Raw genomic sequence first — 19,851 nt, 5'->3', positions numbered from 1 at the left:
GGGCCGGTGGGTACCCCCACTGATTTTAGCGGTCCGGACCGGGTGGTTCTTTTCCAGAGGGAATTGTTCTTCTTTAACCTGATGTGACAGAGACCTGAACAACTGAGCAGGGAAGTCTGAGCCATGTGGGACCAGGAATACAGTGCACTGACCCAGAGTGAGTATAAGTACGGGGTACTTATGGGATGTCTCACTGGGGTGGTCTGACTCCTTGAATGTCTGGTGCTGTGTGGCATGTTGAGATGCATTAGATGTGATTAGTACTCACGTTGAGCTTTCCTCTGTGGTTCCATCTGGGAGACTGGAGTGGCCGGAGGCTAAGCGTGTTGAGTGGATTTTTTTTAAGGGAAGAGGAGTTCAAGGAGGGAAGTATCGGCTTTAGCTATAAATAGATAAGTAACTATGGGGCCCCGATAGTTGTTAAGGATCCTGAGGAATTTACAGAGGGAAATATAGGGAAACACCTTCTATGTCCCCCCCTATCCCTTTCTCTTATTAAGAGATAAGAAATATCTGGAGGGATGATTTTGCTTTATGCTGTTATGGGTGGATGAGGCAGAAAACTCTGAAAGAATGAGGGTAAAGAAGGAAAGGTTTATTGTTCTTCCTACCTGAAGTTAAATGTAAATAATTTGTCTTTGATTAATGTGATGTGATAGTGATATGTGTGTGCCAGCGAATTAAGTGAACTTCTTGATTTGAGCTTGGAGCTGTGGAAAACGGGTGGTGGGCCCGAAGTCATGTTTTTGATTAGAAACCACATCCTGAAGTTTTCCACTGCTTGAGGAATAAGCTATAAGATGCCCAGGATGGAAGCAAAATGGGAATCTGAAGGGATAAAACTTTCCTAGGTTTTATTCCAGGTTTGCAACTGTTGTTAAATGGTATGTATGTGTGAAGACGTTTGTGTGTAATGAGAGTTGTTTAAACAATAGAGCTCATTGGATTGTAAGAATAATAATATTATTAGAATACTATAATAATAATAATAATAATAATAATAATAATAATAATAATAATAATAATACTGAGAATAATAATAAAGCTCCCTAAAATATTATGCTTACTGGTTGGCAGGGAAAAAGCATATGTGTGTGTTAGTGTACACTAAAAGGTCTGATTGCAGAATAAATATGAGTGTGTGTGGAAAGCCCTCACACAGGAGTGGTAAGGTGATCCTGACACTTGTGAATGCCTGTGCGCTGAACCTCCCAGAGATCTCCTTTTGTAAATAATAAGTGGCAAGGATTGGTTTGTTGTTGTTGTTGTTGCTGTTATGAAGGTAATAGCAAGTGTTCGAATGAGAAAGAGAGATGAGAGAGATATCCTACGAAGAAGTGGGATTAGAAAGAGATATTTACGATGTTAAATGGAGACAAGAGTAGTATCTTTCCTCCCTATATTTCCCCTTTCTTTTTGTTCTGAACAAGAGAAGTAGGAAGGCGGGGGAGATGTGGTTTGTTTTCCCTTTTACACATTTTTTTCCCTTTGCTGAGTTTGTTTGAGAGAAAGGAGGGGCGAATGGGTGACTTGATCCCGCAGCATTGTTTCTGACTGCATATTGCAGTTAAGCAGATATATTTCCTGTCTTGCTCTGAGTTTTGATTTTATTTCTTTTTGTGAAATGTTTGAGGTGTTTAAATGAATTTACATAATAGAGAAGTGACATTGAAAGTTTGGAACAAATATTTTTTGGAGTAGAGACACCTCTATTAGGTGATTTCTTTTACTTTTTGAAGGTGTTCTTTTTATCACCCTCTTTTATGTCTTTATATCTGTGCATTTTGAATGATTTTGAATGCTGAGAAGTAGATTTCTAGGATAGCCTGGATATTGAATAGCCTGGTGTATAGTGGACTATGTTATTTTAGCTTAGTGTTACCCAGATAAGGGATGTTCCCTTAAGGGAAGAATTACTTACTGGTAGAAGGTAAAGATGGACTTTTTGGTCTGGCTAGCAAGTTACCGGTAAGTTAGTCTGTATAGATTTGTGATTTAGATTTGTGACTTGTGAATTAGATCAAGCTTTGTATTTCTCTGAAGCTTGTGGAAATGGTTTATAGAGGTGTGGTGTGATTCCTCCGAAGTGGGGAGAGTTGAGTATTTATTGATGAAAAGCTATAGGAAGTTGTTTGGAAGGAAGGTTTGAAGAGTTGAAGAAAGTAATGATACAAGCTCCAGTGTTGAGCTTGCCTGGTTTAAGAAAAATATTCCACTTGTCTGTAGCAGTGGAAGATGGGATAGCCAGAGGAGTGTTGGTTCACATGTGGGCTGGGAAGAAGAGACTTGTAATATTGGTGCACCACCCTTTTGGCTTTCTGCATCAGGTTTGTACTTTCCTGATGTGGACTACTCACCAACAATGCCCCACCAAAGGTTAATTCTCTCCTCTCCTCCACTGAAGGTGCAATTGCAGCTTCAGCTTGTATACACAAGGGCTAACCTTGCACCACAAAATCCATCAATTTTGACAAAAATATTACAAGTCTCTTCTTCCCAGCCCACATGTGAACCAACATGTGAACCATGTGTAGTTACCTTGGTCACCACCTTCTTAGGAACACGATCAGTATGATATAAACTTTCATGCATCATCTCATAGTAAAACTCTGTTTTATAATTTATGTCTTTTAAATGTGCAACAGCCATAACAGTAGTTAAAACGGCCAATAGTACAAGGACCACCTATGGCATGTGCAGGGATATATGCATAAGCATACAATCCACAAAAGAGAAACCAACCTTTAGGTAAATTCAGAACCTGGCTAATAGCTTCCACTTCCTCCATTTCCAAATAGTGAAACACTTTTTCAGTAGGCACAGGAACATATATCACCTTCTCTTGTCGTTTCTCAGGGTGTTTATAAATCACACAATCATATGCTGGTAATATCGTTTTAACTTCAATCACCAGTTTCTTCTGATTAGTCCATTTAGTTGACCTTTGTGAACTCCCAAATAATGTAATAACATGTGACAAATTAAAATTATTTGGTTCTATTGTAATGCGTGCTTCCTCAAATAAAAATTTTCCTGGAACCGGCACCTCCACAAAACATGTCGCCATTATATCAGAGACAGTTGTCTCACCTCTGATACAAAAGGAAGAACTGTTTAAAGCCACCTTCATTAAATCCAGAAATACATTGCCTTCTTTCTTCCTCTGCTCAGCAATGCTTCTGGTATATCATAAAGGTGCTTTAAGATAACCAATATGCTGCAGTGGTCATAAGTCTGAGAACTGATCATAAGTCACTTATTTCAGTGCTGTTGTAACTTTGAGCAGTTGCTAAACAAAAGGTCATAAGTTAAGGACTACCTTTGTACTCTGTTTCTGTGCTTTCCTAGTTCCTTATTGCTCCCACCTTTGGTTAACAACAGGGTATGTGTGTGTGTTTGTGTGTGTATATATTAAAGAAAAGTTAAGATGGCAACATTGATCACATAATTATGGCTTCCATTTTGACTCTTGAGTTCCTTGCATATGCCCCTGGTTAACAGTTAACAATCTTTTACATTATCCATTATTAGTGCCAGTATTTAAAGTCATTATTTGCTTTCCTGGGTTTTGTGAGACAATTACATTTAAATGCTTAAGATCAGTGGTGGGATTCAGATAATTTAACAACTGGTTCTCTGCCCTAAGGACTGGCTGGGTAGGCGTGGACAGGTGAGCATGTGACTGGGTGGCCAACTCGACGTCACTCATCACACCCAGCCCTGCCTCCCAGCCACTCGCCTCAAAGGCAGAGGTGGGATTCAGCCGGTTTGGACCAGTTCAGGCTAATCCCACCACTGGTTGGCCCCGCCCCCACCCATTTTTCGGCCCATTTTGAAGTCCATAAGTCTTAAAAGTTGCCAAGGTTGGATATCCCTGAGCTAGATGTTCTGATAGATAAGTGTTTTTCAAATTGGGCAACTTTTAAAATATGCAGACTTCAACTTCCAGAATGCTGTCCAGGCAATTCTGGAAGTCCACACATTTTAGGATTGCAAGCTTAAAAAACACTGTCAAAAATGGGCAAATTAATATCCTTTTTAGGGATCTGTGCTTTTGTCTCCTTAAAAGAAAAAACATATTACAGATTATCCTGAGCAGCATATCTATGAAGGAAGACTCTAATAGAAACATGCTTTATGCATAAAAATATAGAAAGGCATCTAAGGATCACTAATCTCCTCACCTTCATGGACCATAATTTATGAGAAGAAGTTCACAATGATCTCAACAGAAGTTTTCCTCAGCTCTGCTTTGCCTGAATATGCAATATCTATGCTCTATCATTGAGCTGTGATCATTCTGGCCCTAAAAATAGACACAAAGTTCTCTCAATCACAAGAATTGTCCTCCATTCTCTTTATTTATATTCTGGAATAGTCAGATAATGAGGAAAAGCTGAGCAGGAAAGATACATGGACAGACATTATTATTGATCTGATTTATCCTAGAATTGTTATCAATGGAAAAAAGGGACTTTTACACTGATACTTAAGATTCCTTCCCTACCTCACCCCATTACATTTGGGGGGGGGGTCTCTTGGTTTTTGTTCCTCCTTCCCTTGATTTCTTTCCAAAGAGTCTGCTTATTGTCCAACTAAATGTGCTAGAGACAGATGTGTGTTTTAAAGCACAACCTGTTTTACAAAGAGAGGTACTGATATGAGGAAAAGGTCCAAGTGTGTGGAAGGATTTTTGACCCTCTTTCAAGCTTATTTTCTCAGAATTGGTTCTAAAAGTTTATTAGTACAGAAATTGTAATTGGAGCAAAGAAGGAAGCAGAAGACAACATGATGGCAATTCAAGTTTTTGATGGAAGTTTTCTTCTTTTCATATCTTGGCTTTAAATCAACCCCAAGACATTACATTTGTTCAACATAATCTATATATGGGTTATGGGAATTTATATCAATTTTTTTTCACAAAGCTTTGCTATAGTCCAAGTGCTAGTGTGCTTAGTAGTGCAATTTTATACTATTTCATATGGTTGTGTAATAATCCAAATGCAGAAGGGGTGAAGACTCACTTTATGTTTGCCAGCAAATATTTAAAAAGTTTGTGCAGAGGGGCAGGAAAAAGCACAATGGATGTGAGGTACTGAGAGGTCTGAAGTGTGTGCCCACACAAGCTACGAATTCCTCTTCCCCTTTCAAATCCAGATTGTTGTACAGCTTCAAGAGAGGTAATTGAAGATTTGAAATCTTCATTTTTTGGCCTATTTTTCAGGCCGTTTTCTGGGCTGTTTCGTGGGTTGTTTTTTGGGCCATTTTTGGGCTGTTTTTCAGGCTGTTTTCGGCCATTTTTCAGGCCATTTTCAGGCTGGTTTTTGGGCCATTTTTGGGCCATTTTGGATGTTCAGTAGTAGTAAATAAATAGAGAGGGAAGTTCTACCTTGTTGAGGCCTTTGACTCAATTTCCCTCTCTATTTATTTACTAATACTAAACATCCAAAACAGCCCGGAAAATGACCAAAAAACACTCCGAAAAACAGCCAGAAACAGCCTGGAAAATGGCCTGAAAAACGGGTCAAAAACAGCTGAAAAACAGGCCAAAAAATGGGTGGGGGCGGGGCCAGCCAATGGTGGGATTAGCCGGTTTGCCAAACTGGGCAGAATTTTAACAACCAGTTTGCCCAAACCGGTCCTAACTGGCTGAAGCCCACCCCTGCTTAAGATCCTAAATGCCAAAAATCAGCATAAATAATAAAAGCTGGGTCTTTATCACAAAACACACTCACCAAAATATGTTAATCTTACTCATCAGCATAAACATTCTAGTACCTGTTTCTCTGTTCAGGTTTAGCCTACGTTTGGTTGGTAAAAGAGATCTCCAATGGAGAATTCAATGTGCCATTTCTTAGATGCAAATTTGAGTCCCAACTTCCAGAGAAGGGAAATTTAGTCTAGGAAATATCTTTATTTGGACCTACCCTGTTTCCCCGAAAATAAGACATCCCCAAAAATATTTAAACGCAGAACTGGAAATCAGGTAAGATGGCAAGAGGAGCCCCATCTTGCTCCACATGCCCCAAAATAATAAGACCTCCCTGAAAATAAGGCCAAGTGCTTATTTTGGGGTTCAAAAAAATATAAGACAGGGTCTTATTTTTGGGAAAACACGGTATGCTGAATGGAATAGTCAGAAGCATGTTTGTGCTTGATTTTGATGATGGATTTGAGGGAAAAAAGATCAGGAGATGATCCTTTTGTGTAAACTGGTCACTAAAAAAGAGATAAAACTAATCTGAAAAGATAACTTAAGATTTGTATGTTCTTTCTAAGGAAGAAGAAAGCTTTCCGCTGTGTCAGTCTCGGAGCGTAAAAATGGTCCTTTACGTAAGTTCCTTTTCTTTTTGCAGCATAATAGATAGGAACTGCCTTTGATTAAACTTCTCCACTGGAGAAATTGCTCAGTGTGCAGCACAGATGTTCTTGTTCCAGCTTCAAACTGCTATCTCTAGAGTGCAAATTCTGAAGTTACTAGTTCCTAGTGGTCTTGGGGTTACAATGACAACAACGATCCCATCTGGAGGCAAGAGTTCCAAAACAATTTAAAGAGCCAAATGTTCACAAATAGTCCTCATCTTATGGCTAGAATTGAGCCAGAATTACTTTTGTAAGTCATGCTGTTCATTAAGGAGATCATCACATGATCGATCCAATTTTATGATATTTTTTTGTGGTGGCTCTGTTAAGCAAATCCTTATGTATAGGATAATGTAGCTTCCCATGATCATGTGACCAAAACTTAACAATATTTTGGTCAAAAACTGGCATTTACTTCCAGTTAATGGCAAAAACATCCCATAGAGAATAATTGGAATAATTGGAAAAAGAGTCATAAAATATGATAACCTGCTAATGGGCAGGCTCCGTTAAGGTCATAAATTGAGGACTACCTGTACTGTACATGTTATATTTATGTTATAAGTGAAAGAACAGAGAAAGAATTATTAAGGGTGTTTTCATGTGTAAACTTTGAAACAGTTAGATGAGTCTTGACATCCTTGTCTGTTAAGATTCACAGATGCAGGAAACAGGTATTTATAATAAAACTGATAAAAATCCAAAGCTACTCACCCAGGCATTTACTTCTGGATCCACTAGAACTGTTTTAAGCTTGCTGTCTAGAAACTTAACATTTCCTCTTTCCCTAAAGTCTTATATTTACCGAGGTTGTTTTTTTTTTTTTTTTACAAAACAACATAAATTTACAATCTATAGTACTAATATATTGCCCTTTAAAATAACGTTGCTCTTTTTGTGATTATTTAGTTTTAAAATAATTCAGAAGAATTTTTTTATAAGACAATTTTTACTACATAGGTAAACCATAATTGAACCCAAAATTTCTGTTGGTAAGTAAGGCAGTTGTTAAATAAATTTTGCCCCATTTTATGACCTTTCTTGCCACAACTGTTAAGTGAATCACTGCTATTGTTAAGTTAATAACATGGTTGCAAAGTGAATCTGACTCCCCATTGACTTCGCTTGTCAGAAGGTTGCAAAAGGTGATCCCATGTCCTTTGGGCACTGCAACAGTCATAAATACAAGTCAGTTGTCAAGTGTCTGAATTTTGATCAGGCTTTTGAATTTTGATTTTGTGTGGGTTTTTTTTTCCTCCAGGAACTGTTTGGGTCACTAGTGAAGCTTCTTGGAAGCCCCAGTGTTAATCAGAAAAAGTCCAGATTGGGAAGACTTACAGAACTGGAGGATTCTTCAAATGCTGAGGTGAATCATTCCATAGTTTCTTTCAGTGTTGTTATTTTTCATCTTCCTTTGCAACTTCATGGAATCTATATATATAAAAGCAAATTACCACTCACGCATCATCACAAAATCTCCAGAACCGTAAAGCCTAAAAACTTGAAATTTGCCACGTATGTTCCTCTTGGCTTCTAGGTGCTCACTAAGAAAGGATTTTTTGAAATGATCATCAGAGCATTAGTATTTCCTATATTAACACGCTCTGATGCTAAGGAGTTCTACTCCCCCTCCCCACCTGAAAACAAATCTGTTGCAAAACACAAGCAGAGGAGAGGAATTTCAGTTTCAGTTTTACTTTCACAGCAGCAAGCAGCTTTACTATAGAACAGTTGAGCTAAGCCACAGCCAGGCTCCTTCCTGTCTCCTTCTTGCTCACACAGCAAATACTGTTTCACTTTCCAAACAGCCCTCTGATGCTAAGGAGTTCTATTCCCCCTCCCCACCTGAAAAGAAATCTGTTCCAAATGCAAAACACAAGCAGAGGAGAGGAGTTTCACTTTTACTTTCACAGCAGAAAGCAGGGGATAGGATAGGGGAGGCTTCTATGAGGCAAGCCTGAGGGAGAGAAGGGGATAGGATAGGGGAGGCTTCTGTGGGGTAAGGCTGAGGGAAAGGATGGGGAGGCTTCTGTGGGAGAGAAGGGGATAGGATAGGAGAGGCCTCTGTGCGGCAAGCCTGAGGGAGAGAAGGGAAGAGGAGAGGCCAATCGTAACTACTCATTAATTTTCAAGCTGTGTCTATTTATCAAGTCCGATCATATAGTTTTGTAACTGAGCATGGGTATTCAGCTAGTAATTGAATAAATGACAGAATAAAACAGCTGTGAATGACGGAAGATGGAATAGAATGCATGCATCATTCAGGCAAAAAATTAATAATTTGTGCCAAGAAGAATAAATTTCCACCGAGAGCAATTGATGTTGCAGAAAAAAAGACCCCCCTCAGCAATGCAATAACTAATGTATTGATCATTTATTGGTTCATTTTTTTCCTCCTTATCTTTCTGGTGGTCTTGAATGGATTCTCAGGTTCAAAACCAGAGCATTCAGCCAAAAGAGTACTTATATAACAAAATCGTTTATTTTGAACATACTTTCCAGGACTTATTGCTATGAAATAATTTTCAAAGCACAATAGCAAAATTCCCTTGCTTTGTTTCTTTTCAATATCTGAAAGTTTGATGGGTTCTTGTTTGTTGTACAACCAATATTAATTTATTTAGAAATTCCTAGTGAAGGAAAGGTTCAAAGACCCCCTTCCCGTAAAAATTTCACGTCTGCCAGAAATTTTTGTTTTTGCTTTTCAGATCTTTTGCAATCAGTTGCTAATGCATAAGGGAGGGGTAATGAAAACAGCTTGGCCAGTAAAACCCTCAGAAATGCTTGCTCTGATGAAACCCCAAATGTTGCCATGGGGTAAGGTGCAGGGGTGAAATCCAGCAGGTTCTGACAGGTTCTGGAGAACAAAGCAGAAATTTTGAGTAGTTTGGAGAACCGGCAAATGCCACTTCTGGCTGGCCCCAGAGTGCGGAGGGAATGGAGATTTTGCAGTATCCTTCCCCTGCCATGCCCACCAAGCCACACCATGCCCAGCAAGCCACATCCACAGAACCAGTAGTAAAAAAAATTGGATTTCACCACTGCTATGAAGGTAGTTTTTGACTTCATGACCACAACTGAGGTCACCACAAGGTGACCTCATAAAAAAGGGAACTTTGGGATAGTAAATGCTAGGAATTTTTTAAATGATGATTAATTATATATTGATTTGCTGAATATAGGGGATGAAACTGGATTGGTCTTTTAGGGGATGACTTACGGGGCTTGTGAGGAAATAAATCCTTAAAAATGTACTGTTTAAGGCATGGCCTTTATACAGGCCAAGTAGGAGTGATCCTCCCGTTGTCCTTCTTTTGTGCAGAATAAAGTCTTTTGAAATCTCCACCTCATTGTGTATTTCCATTAGGTGTTGCACACAGGGCAGGACCAGCCTTCTGGGGTAGTGTCATTTATTTAAAAAAAATAGAATTGTTATTGTTTCTAAAGTAAATGCTTAACCTATGTTCTACATGGAAAATTCTGAGCTGTTTCGATATTAGATAAGCAGCTAACAATTAAATATCAGTTGACACCGCAAGTAGAGGAAACACAAAGATAAAAAAGAACCTATGCTAGGAAAAACTAGGTTATGGTTAAACTGTTAAACTGGAGATAGGACACAGGTGAGAGGGCTCTTGGGGGGGGGAGGAGTAAGTACCATATAAGGTAGTTGTCTTTGATAGGATGCTGTGCCAAAGGGGGTGGGAGTGACTTTGTGTAAGGGAATAAAAAGTGGTGAACGCTTCATGCTGGGCCCACATTGTGTGCACCCGTATTGCAACTACGTGAATAAGTTCTTTGCTGCTTCCAAGTTACTGTCTCGAGTAGCTCCGTCTGTGAACTCGTACTGCTTCTAACAATGGCAATAGTTAAACAATACATGGATTAATGCAACTCATTGAGTAAACTTCCTTTTTCTCCTATGCAACTGTGGCCTGCATACTAATAATGACAATAACCAATGGATAATTTAATTCGAATTCAAATCTGCAAGAGGCCATTAATTTAATCCTGGTTGTTTTCCTTGCATGATTGTCATAATTCCTGTAATGCAAGAAACGTGAAGGCAATGATACCAGGCTCTCTTCAAAAAGGAAAAAAGAAGATAGACTCTGTTTAGCAACAGAGTGTTTAGGTACGTTGCTACTAGTTTATTTATTTATAGTATTTATAACCAGCCAAGGGATCTGGGCATCTTATAAAAAAATAAATGTGTTTTATGCTTTCAGATATCAGTTCTGACTTCAATCTTTCCCAAAGGTGCTTTTTCAAAAGGCAACTGAACTCTCTTTTTTTTTTCCTTGAAGACATTTCATTTCTCATGCAAGAAGTTTCTTCAGTTCTGATTGAATGGTGGAGAATGGAAGCATTTTATATTCCTTGCAGTAACTTAGTGCTAGTGACCAGAGGACTGCAAGGAATATAAATCCTTTCATGCTCCACCATTCAGTCAGAACTGAAGAAGCCTCTTGAATGAGAAGCAAAACGTCTTCAAAGAAAAGACAAAGGAAGTCCAGTTGCCTTTTGAAAAAGCACCTTTGGGACAACCATGACCTGGATGACTGAAAATCTCCATAGACACTTCAGTCCTTCATATTGTAGTAGAAAGGAGACTGTTGGATAGTTGAGGGTTTGTTTATTTTATCTGTTCGGGGCAAATTAATAGAGTAGATTAAGGTTAACCCCATTATCAATGACTCCCAGTTCAAGGGCTGGTGACAACACTAGGAATTTTGAAATTGCATTTTGGTATGTTACCCACATCATGGCTGGCTTCCAGTTTTAAAAAACGAAAAAGAAAAAACTAAGGATGCTTCCCACCAATATTGCAGAATACACCATTTGGCTCCGCAGCTTATTTTTCCTGTAGTTCTCAGCAAAGAGGCAGATTTCCAAACAAAATAACCCCATTTATTTTTATTTTATAGGAATGTTATGGCCTCCACAGGCATTTTTTTGAAATACGGATGATGCTAGAAGCTGGTGCTTTCCTTTATAACCTCCCCATTTCTTCCTTAATTTTGTTTACGATTATTTTTTAATTAAACATCCTGTTCCGCGCAGAGCCTGGAGGGCGCAAACGAAATTGTCTGTAGACATATTGGTGTTTTTAAAGCCTGCCCTGGGGACCTGCGTGATAAGCTTTATGATGGAGTGAGAGTTTGAACAAATGTCAGCTTGCTGTGGGCCTGTCCCCTCTATCACACTGACGATCAACTGTGAATTGTGAAATTTATTGGTCATAAAGAGCAAATAGAACCTATAAGAGCTCTCAGATTGATCCATCGCAATGCAGTAATGGGATAATTTATGGGATGGGCAAGACTGTCTTGTTGGGTGGGAGAAGGTTTTTAGATGCTGGTCCAAAGTCGTGATTGGCTAAGGATTAATATCTTGAAAAAATGTCTTCCTCATATACAATGTTTTACAGATTATGAGGATACACACAAACACACACACACACGTTGAGGGAGGTATTGGAGGGGCAGCTGTTGGTGAAACAGCTTCCCTGAAGAAAGAGCTATGAAGAAGATAACATCCTTCTTGCTAGAATATTTTTTGCAATGTCAGCAATAATTCAGGAGTGCTCATTATAGTCTATAAAATGTTGAAAGCCCTGATAGGCTCTGAAGAATATCTGTCATGCATTAATGGGTCATGCATTTAATGCATTTCATTCGGTTCATTCATTTTAAACTCCTCTGTTTTATTTCTAGAATCAGTTAGAAATGTATATGGAAAAATACGAAATTCTGTGTGATTTAAATTCAGGGCCGGTATCTTGTAAAAAGCTTTAGTAACTGCACTGGAGGTGAATGGCAGCCTGCGAGCTTCTAAGTCAGAAAAGTTAGAATCCACATCTTCATGTCACATAGACAAAGAGAGGTGTAATTACTCCTGTTTCCCAGAGCTTGAAAGCAAAGCTTGGAATTTTCAGAAGAAAAGAGAAGTCCAGGAAAATTGAAGCGGAGAAGTGGAACGAAGAGGTGCTTCAGATAACAAGCTCAATAATTTCTGTTTTCAATCTTTTGTGATTTGGAATGTCAATTTGAATTTCTGCTCTAATCTCTTTACAGCAGTGTTTTTCAAACTTGGCAAGTTATAATAATAATAACTTTTATTTGCGGTCACAGACCAAATCTTGGCAAGTTTAAAATGTGTGGACTTCAACTCCCAGAATTCCCTGGCCAGCACGGTTGTCTGAGGAATTCTGGGAGTCAATGTCCACCTATTTTAAAGATGCCAATTTGAAAAACGCGGCTTTCCAGCAAGTTCTTTTTTATTACTGGAAAACAAGTACAAAGATCTAAAGTGCCCCAACCTAATCCTCTCATTTAGTTCTGAGATTATTTTAATTTTTGAATCTGGGTTGATAATTAGAGAGAGCTTTTGAATTGGTACCTGTCTCCACACAAGATATCTCAGTTGAGGCAAATTTCATTAAACCGATTGGAAGGTTGAGAATGAAGTTTTGGGTTTTTTTGAGAAGTTAGGAGGCATTCTTCTATTTGCTAAATGCGTACATACAAATTGCCAAAGAGCGGAGCTTTTAGCAAGGAAGTAATAGGCCTTCCTCAAATTTCCTTCTGCAAATTCCTCTGTTGAATTGTCTCAAGTCTTTTCTATTATTTTAAAAGACTGCAGAACAAAAGGGAAGATAACACCAAAAAAGACTCCCAAACCAATACCTAGGTCTTGGCTCTCTCAAGAACAAAGTCGCATTAAAGTTATGGAAGCCTTGACAGAAACCCTCCAGAAAAGGTAGGTCAATATGGCTGGACATCCTTGGTATACAAGAGGACAAACTTGATGAAATTAATTTTAATTACCATTATTAATCAAATTGGGATTTCAAATTCGATAAATAATGGCAATTAAAAATGAATTGATGTGTGGAATCAAATGCAGGACCCAAAAACCAATAATCAACGCTCACTGAAGAACTTACTTATTTAACAGTGTGTGCTGGAGATTATACTATTACTGTCTTCAAGAAAGAATTATTGTCTTAATAGAAAGAAGTCTATCAGTTGGCGATAGAAATTTTGATAAAGTTTGCTGAGAACCAGACACTTCAAAGGATACTTGCATTAGCACACATTTCCTTCTATGTTTCTATTTTGCTAATACAGTAGCACTTTACAATGGTGGCAAATTGAAGTCCCATTTGTTTTACTTACACATGTGATAGTATAAATAGCATCCCTTCATGAAGATGCTTTTTGAGATAGGTTAAGAAAAGGAGGATCGCCAACATTCATCTAGTATGCTTTAGAATTGAGTGGTAGCTTGAGTTGGCCTCTGCTTGATTTTATTTGTTTGTTTGTTTGTTTGTTTGTTTGTTTATTTATTTATTTATTTATTTATTTATTTATTTATTTATTTATTTATTTATTTATTTATTTATTTATTTATTTATGTAATTTATATGCCGCCTTTCTCCCAAAGGACTCAGGGCGGCTTACAAGAAGGAGACAAAAAAAAATTACATAAACATCAAAGTCAATTTAAAATTAGTTAAAATTAATTAAAAATTTAATTAAAATTATTAAAAACCACCCCTACGGATTCAGCCCATTTGGTGAAAAAGCCATGTCTTCAATTTGCGGCAGAAGGAGAGGAGGTCAGGGGCAGCCCATTCCAGAGGGTCAGCGCTCCCACAGAGAACGCTCTCCCCCGGGGGCCGCCAGCCGACATTGTCCGGCTAAACGCACCCTGAGGAGGCCTGCTCTGTGTGAGCGCACCAGACGATGGGAGGATGGCAGGAGATGATCCTGCAGGTACCCCGGGCCTAAGCCATGTAGGGCTTTATAGGTGAGCACCAGCACCTTGAAACGAACCCAAATAACCACCGGTAGCCAGTGCAGCTCGTGCAGGAGAGATGTCACACAGGAGTAACGAGAAGCCCCCGTAACAATCCGCGCGGCCGCATTCTGGACTAACTGTAGCCTTCGAGGGCAGTCCCATGTAGAGGGCGTTACAGTAGTCCAACCGAGACATAACAAGGGCATGAGTGATTGTGGCAAGGGCATCCCGATCTAGGAAAGGGCGCAACTGGTGCACCAGGCGTACCTGTGCGAAGGCCTCCCTGGTCACGGCCATCAAATGATCTTCTAAAGATAGCTGTGGATCCAGGAGGACCCCCGTTCTGAGGGACCTGCCCTCCCATCACAAGTGATGGGGCCACTAGATCACGAGATGCCGGTATCCACAGCCACTCAGTCTTGGATGGGTTGAGTCTGAGTCTGTTTCTTCCCATCGAGGCCCGTACCGCTTCCAGGCAGCGGGACATCACAGAAAGGGCATCCCCAGGGTGATCAGCGGAGATTCATAGAACTCCAGAGCAAAGATTCTTCCTTGGTGTTTTCCAGTATCTTTAAATAATGCGTTTAATTGAAAAGTCTTAAGAGAACAGCATTCTAAATGGTCTGTTTGTTAATTTTTGGTGGAAATGAAAAGAACGCATGTTATTTGGTGTGAGCGATTGACTGGTTACACCAACTTATCTCCTGCCTCTGCATTTCAGGCTGAATGATTCCGTTGACATCGATGTGCAGAAAAATATAGCATCGAAAATAGCAAAGAAAGTGGAGACAGAGATATTCAAACATTTTGGCCGTGTGGATCGGCTTTATAAAAATAAGTATCGCAGTCTGCTCTTCAATCTGAAATCAACAGACAACCAGGTCATAAATACCAAAAAAAATGCAAGCTAAGTTGCCTCATAATTCATTTCAAAACATTAAAGAGAATCTTAACTATGAAGCAAGGAACTTAAAGTATGGCTTTGCTTTATTACCATCCTGGGCTGTCATTCATTTTTTTTTGTTCCATTTAAAATTACATTTAACCAGAAAGGGTACTTTTAAACCAATATCTAGTGAGCAGGATAAATTATTCTTATAAATTATAAGAATAATCAATAATTGAGGTAAATGATAAATTATAAGATAAATTATAAATTATAATTCATTTTTGCCCAGTTTTTATTCAAAATAGTATAAAAGGAAGGCTAAGGAGGCTGCGGTTTAGCTCCTCCAAATTTGGAGGCTCCTCCAAATTCTGCTAGAATTTGGGTCATATAATTTGCAATTTAGGTAAGGTTTAAAATGAGCTTTTCATGCAATTCTTGGGTTTAACTCTGTACTGAGTGATAGTACAGGTAGCAACTTCATTTAGCAACTTCTGTGTTTAATGACTGCTCACAGATGACAGTGATGAAAAAGTAACTTTATGGCCAGTCCTTGCATTTATGACCTTTGCAAGTCTGTAAAGCAAAGAAAAGCTGAAATAGAACTATAGGCACTCTTAAAACTCTACTTAACAACCATTTTGCTTAATGACCAAGTTGTCAGTTCCAACTGTGGTTGCTAAACAAGGACTAATGGTAATATGTAATCATCCTTGAGTTGCCAGAAAGCTGTATCAGCATGAAATTTGCTGTCACCCGTGTTGGTCCATTTGCTGCCTCTACAGGTAGTCCTCGACTTATGATCACAATTGGGACCAAAATTTCAATCTCTAAACTATGTGATCATTAAATGAGTCACACCTGGTTTTATTATCTTTTTTTTTTTTTTTTGCTACAGATAAGTCAATCACATAGTTGTTAAGCAAATCTGAACTTCCATGGACTTTGCTTCTCAGAAACCATCTGGGAAGTTACAACTGGCAATCACATGATCCTAGGTGTTGCAACCTATGATCATAACATGCTTTTTGATCATGTGACTGCAGGGCCAGTTGTAATTCTTTTTTCAATGCCATTGTAACTGCAGCACTTTTCAAAGTGAGAAAACCAAAAGTAAACATATAGTAGTACAGTCATCTGTGAGAGGGATCTTGGAGTCTTAGTGGACAACCAGTTAAATATGAGCCAGAAGTGAGCAGTGGCAGCCAAAAAAGCCAACACAATCCTAAATTGCATTAACAGAGGGATACAATCAGGATCATGTGAGGTACTAATACCACTCTGTAAAGCCATAATAAAATCACACCTACAATACAGCATCCAGTTTTGGTCACTACACTATAAAAAAGATGTTGATACTCTGGAAAGAGTGCAGAGAAGAGTAACCAGGATGATTGGAGGACTGGAGACTAAAACATATGAAGAATGATTGCAGGAACAGGGCCTGGCTAGCCTAGTGAAGAGAAAGACCAGGGGAGACATGATAGCAGTGTTCCAATATTTGAGGGGCTGCCACAGAGAGGAGTGGGTCAGCCTACTTCCCAAAGCACCCAAAGGCCAGACAAGGAATAATGAATGGAAAGTGGTCAAGGAGAGATTCAACTTAGAGATAAGGAGAAATGTTCTGACATGAGATCAATCAACCAATGGAACAGAAGTTGCCTTCAGAAGTTGTGGGAGATTCATCACTGGAAGCTTTCAATCTGCCATCTGTCAGAAATGGTGTAGGGCAGGGGTGGGTTCTACTTACCTTTACTACTGGTTCACAACAGGATTGCATGCGCAAATCGCTGATGATGACATCCGGGGCGGTGGGTGGGGCCTCCCACAAATTTTACTACCGGTTCTTGCGAACCAGGGGCAACCCACTACTGGTGTATGGTCTTCTCCTTGGGTGGGGGGTTGGACTAGATGACCTACAAGGTCCCTTCCAAGTCTGTTATTCTGAGATGGGTGACATATTAATCAAATAAATACCCTGTTTCCCCCAAAATAAGACACCCCCTGATAATAAGCCCAATTGGGCTTTTGAGCTCATGGCAATAAGACCAAGCGCTTATTTCAGGGTTCAAAAAAAATATAAGACAGGGTCTTATTTTGGGGGGGAAACACAGTAGATAAACAAAAATAAACTTCAAACATTAAACAATCGGTTATAAGTTGAGGACTAATTACGTTGACTCACTTCCCAACCTTTCCTGGAAGGTTATATAGGTGATTGAAACGAACAAATATGACATATTTGGAGGCCATCCTTGAACAGTGTTGGAATAAGTAGCGAATATTACCTTAACATTTCTACAGCTAAGCACAACTTAAGGGTGTTTGTGGGCTGGGGGTGAGATAAAGGCAATTCACAGGACAGAAAAGACTTGCTGTCCGTGGATGGTGAAATGCAAATGGGGGCCCACCCACCAATTTGAAAGAAAGAAGTTTAGCCATTTTGAGTTGGAGAAATCTAGAGAAGGCAGTGAGAGGCCGGCTGACCCAGTCAACTTGCTAGAATATTGTATTATAGATCCTGGTTTGCAATCTATACGACTATTTGTTTCAGAGGCATTGCTGGTTTCTTGTACTCTTTCACGGAAAGGAAAATAAGGCTATTTTAGGCCAGCTATTATTGTTTTAATCACAGCTCTCGTGCAAAACATCTTTTGCTTGTGTGTTTTCCCCAGCTCTTCCACAAGTTGGTGCTTGGAAAAATCACCCCAAGGAGACTTGTTCAGATGAACTCTTTAGAGATGGCCTCCAAGGAATTAGCAGAGTGGAGAGCCAAGAAGAACAAACATGTAAGTTGAGGTCCCTCTGCCCTTATTACCATATTTTTTGGAATATAAAACACACCTACCTTTTTTGGTGAGGAAAAGAAGAAAAAGAAATCTCCCTCTGCCTCTGAGCAATTTTGCCTTGTTGCAGCAAACAGCCTGCTTTACTTTCATTTTCGTTTTCAGCATAGCTTGATTAGCATAAGGAAAAAAAAATCAGCTCCAGCAATTTACCTCTTTGCAGCAAGCAGCAGAGCCCTGCGCAAAACAGCTGAGAGCAAATCAGCTGAGAGTTGGGAGGCCAATCCAATCAACTTGTGCTAATTAGCCTGTGCTGAAGCTGAAAGGAGCTGTTTTTTCTTGTTTGCTTGCAAGGAGGTAACTGCTGCAAGGCAGAGGCCAAAGGGTGGGGGCCAGTGGGTGGGTGGGAAGCCTACATTCGGTGTATAAGACCCACCTAAATTTTCACCCGCTTTTAGGGGGGAAAAAGGTGCGTCTTATACTCTGAAAAATACGGTATTTGGAAGGGTAAGAATTTGCTACGAGTACAAATCCAGTCTTATTTCCCCCATCTGCAAAAGTTAATATTGGCAGCCAAGTTTGTTCATTTTAGTAAATGTATATGCCACCCGTTTTATTTTCAAGGGACTCTTGCCATCAGTAGAAGGAGGAAAGTGTAGAATATGTTCACCACCTTGAGTTATTTGTGAAAAGAATAAAGGCGGGATACAAATGAATAAATAAATATAAAAATCAATACAAGTAGTCCTCGATTTACAACAGTTCATTTAGTGACCAAAGTTACAATGGCTCTGAAAAAAAGTGACCTATGACCGTTTTTCACACTTGTGACCATTGTAGCATCCCCATAGTCGCATGATCAAAATTCAGATGCTTGGCAGTTGATTTGTACTTGCGATGGCTGTCATGTCCTCGGGTCATGTGATCATCTCTTGAGAGACTTTCTGATAAGCAAAGTCAATGGGGCAGCCAGATTCACTTAACAATTCTGTTATTAACTTAACAACTGCAGCAGGGATAGGTTCTACTTACCTTTACTACCGGTTCGCAACGGGAGCACAGGTGCAGGAGCTTCTGCGTATGCGCAGATCATCCACGATGACGTCCAGACGGATAGACAGAACCTCCTGCTGCTTTTACTATCGGTTCGCAAGAACCGGACCGAACCAGGAGCAACCCACCACTGCACTGCACTGATTCTCTTAACTCTGGCAAGAAAGGTCATAAAATGGGGCAAAACTCACTTAACAAATGTCTCACTTAGCAACAAAAATTTTGGGGCTCAATTGTGGTCGTAAGCCGAGGACTACCTGTATTTCTGCAGTCACGAGCCAAAACTCCTGGAAATATTTAGTGATATAGTTGTTACGGGTGGTACTAAGAGCTTGATCCAGGTGGTTATCTACCTGTGCTTCCATCCTTCTGAAGTTGGTAAAATGAGGACCCAGATTGTTTGGGGACAATATACTGACTCTGTAAACTGCTTAGAGAGAGTTATAAAGCACTGTGAAACGGGATCAGGGGTGAAATCCAGCAGGTTCTGTAGAACCGGTAGTGGAAATTTTGAGCAGTTCGGAGAACCACTCTGGCTGGCCCCAGAGTGGGGTGGGAATGGAGATTTTGCAATATCCTTTCCCCAGGAGTGGGGAGGGAATGGGGATTTTGCAGTATCCTTCCCCTGGAGTGGGTTGGGAATGCGGATTTTGCAGTATCTTTCCCCTGCCACGCCCACCAAGCCACATCATGCCCACCAAGCCACGCCCACAGAACCAGTCATAAAAAAATTTGGATTTCACCACTGAGCGGGATATAAGTCCAAGTGTTATTGCTATTGCTATGATAATCTTTGGAGGGGTAAAAAAATCCAGGTGGATCCATTATTCATGTTTTAGTTGCTTCTGCGGGTGGGAGATAGGCGTTGACATTCATCTGTTTCACTGCTTAGTTAGATTTATGGGTCCTACTGTTGTTGCGGCTACTTCGGGTACTTTTCTTATCCTTGAGTGGTAT

At 39.7% G+C, this 19,851-nt stretch overlaps 1 protein-coding gene across 3 annotated transcripts in view; it reads left to right on the top strand.

Moving 5' to 3' along the window:
- The window catches only part of SPOCD1 (SPOC domain containing 1), a 48,054-nt gene that overhangs the window by 8,279 nt on the left and 19,924 nt on the right, over positions 1-19,851 (top strand). For 2 of the 3 annotated variants that reach the window (XM_087876717.1, XM_034413337.3), the window contains exons 3-8: positions 6,280-6,333; positions 7,625-7,729; positions 10,420-10,498; positions 13,002-13,125; positions 14,891-15,050; positions 17,731-17,844. In XM_087876717.1, coding sequence (XP_087732843.1) covers positions 6,280-6,333; positions 7,625-7,729; positions 10,420-10,498; positions 13,002-13,125; positions 14,891-15,050; positions 17,731-17,844 — 636 coding nt within the window. The remainder of the gene's footprint in view (positions 1-6,279; positions 6,334-7,624; positions 7,730-10,419; positions 10,499-13,001; positions 13,126-14,890; positions 15,051-17,730; positions 17,845-19,851) is intronic. The other variant, XM_087876718.1, reaches the window with a different exon arrangement.

The sequence above is a fragment of the Pantherophis guttatus genome, chromosome 10 (assembly GCF_059756535.1).
Source record: "Pantherophis guttatus breed Tessera chromosome 10, ASM5975653v1, whole genome shotgun sequence".
In the NCBI taxonomy this organism is placed as follows: Eukaryota; Metazoa; Chordata; class Lepidosauria; order Squamata; family Colubridae; genus Pantherophis; species Pantherophis guttatus.
Note: the sequence above shows the minus strand (reverse complement) of the source record. Positions and strands in the feature narration are given on the sequence as shown.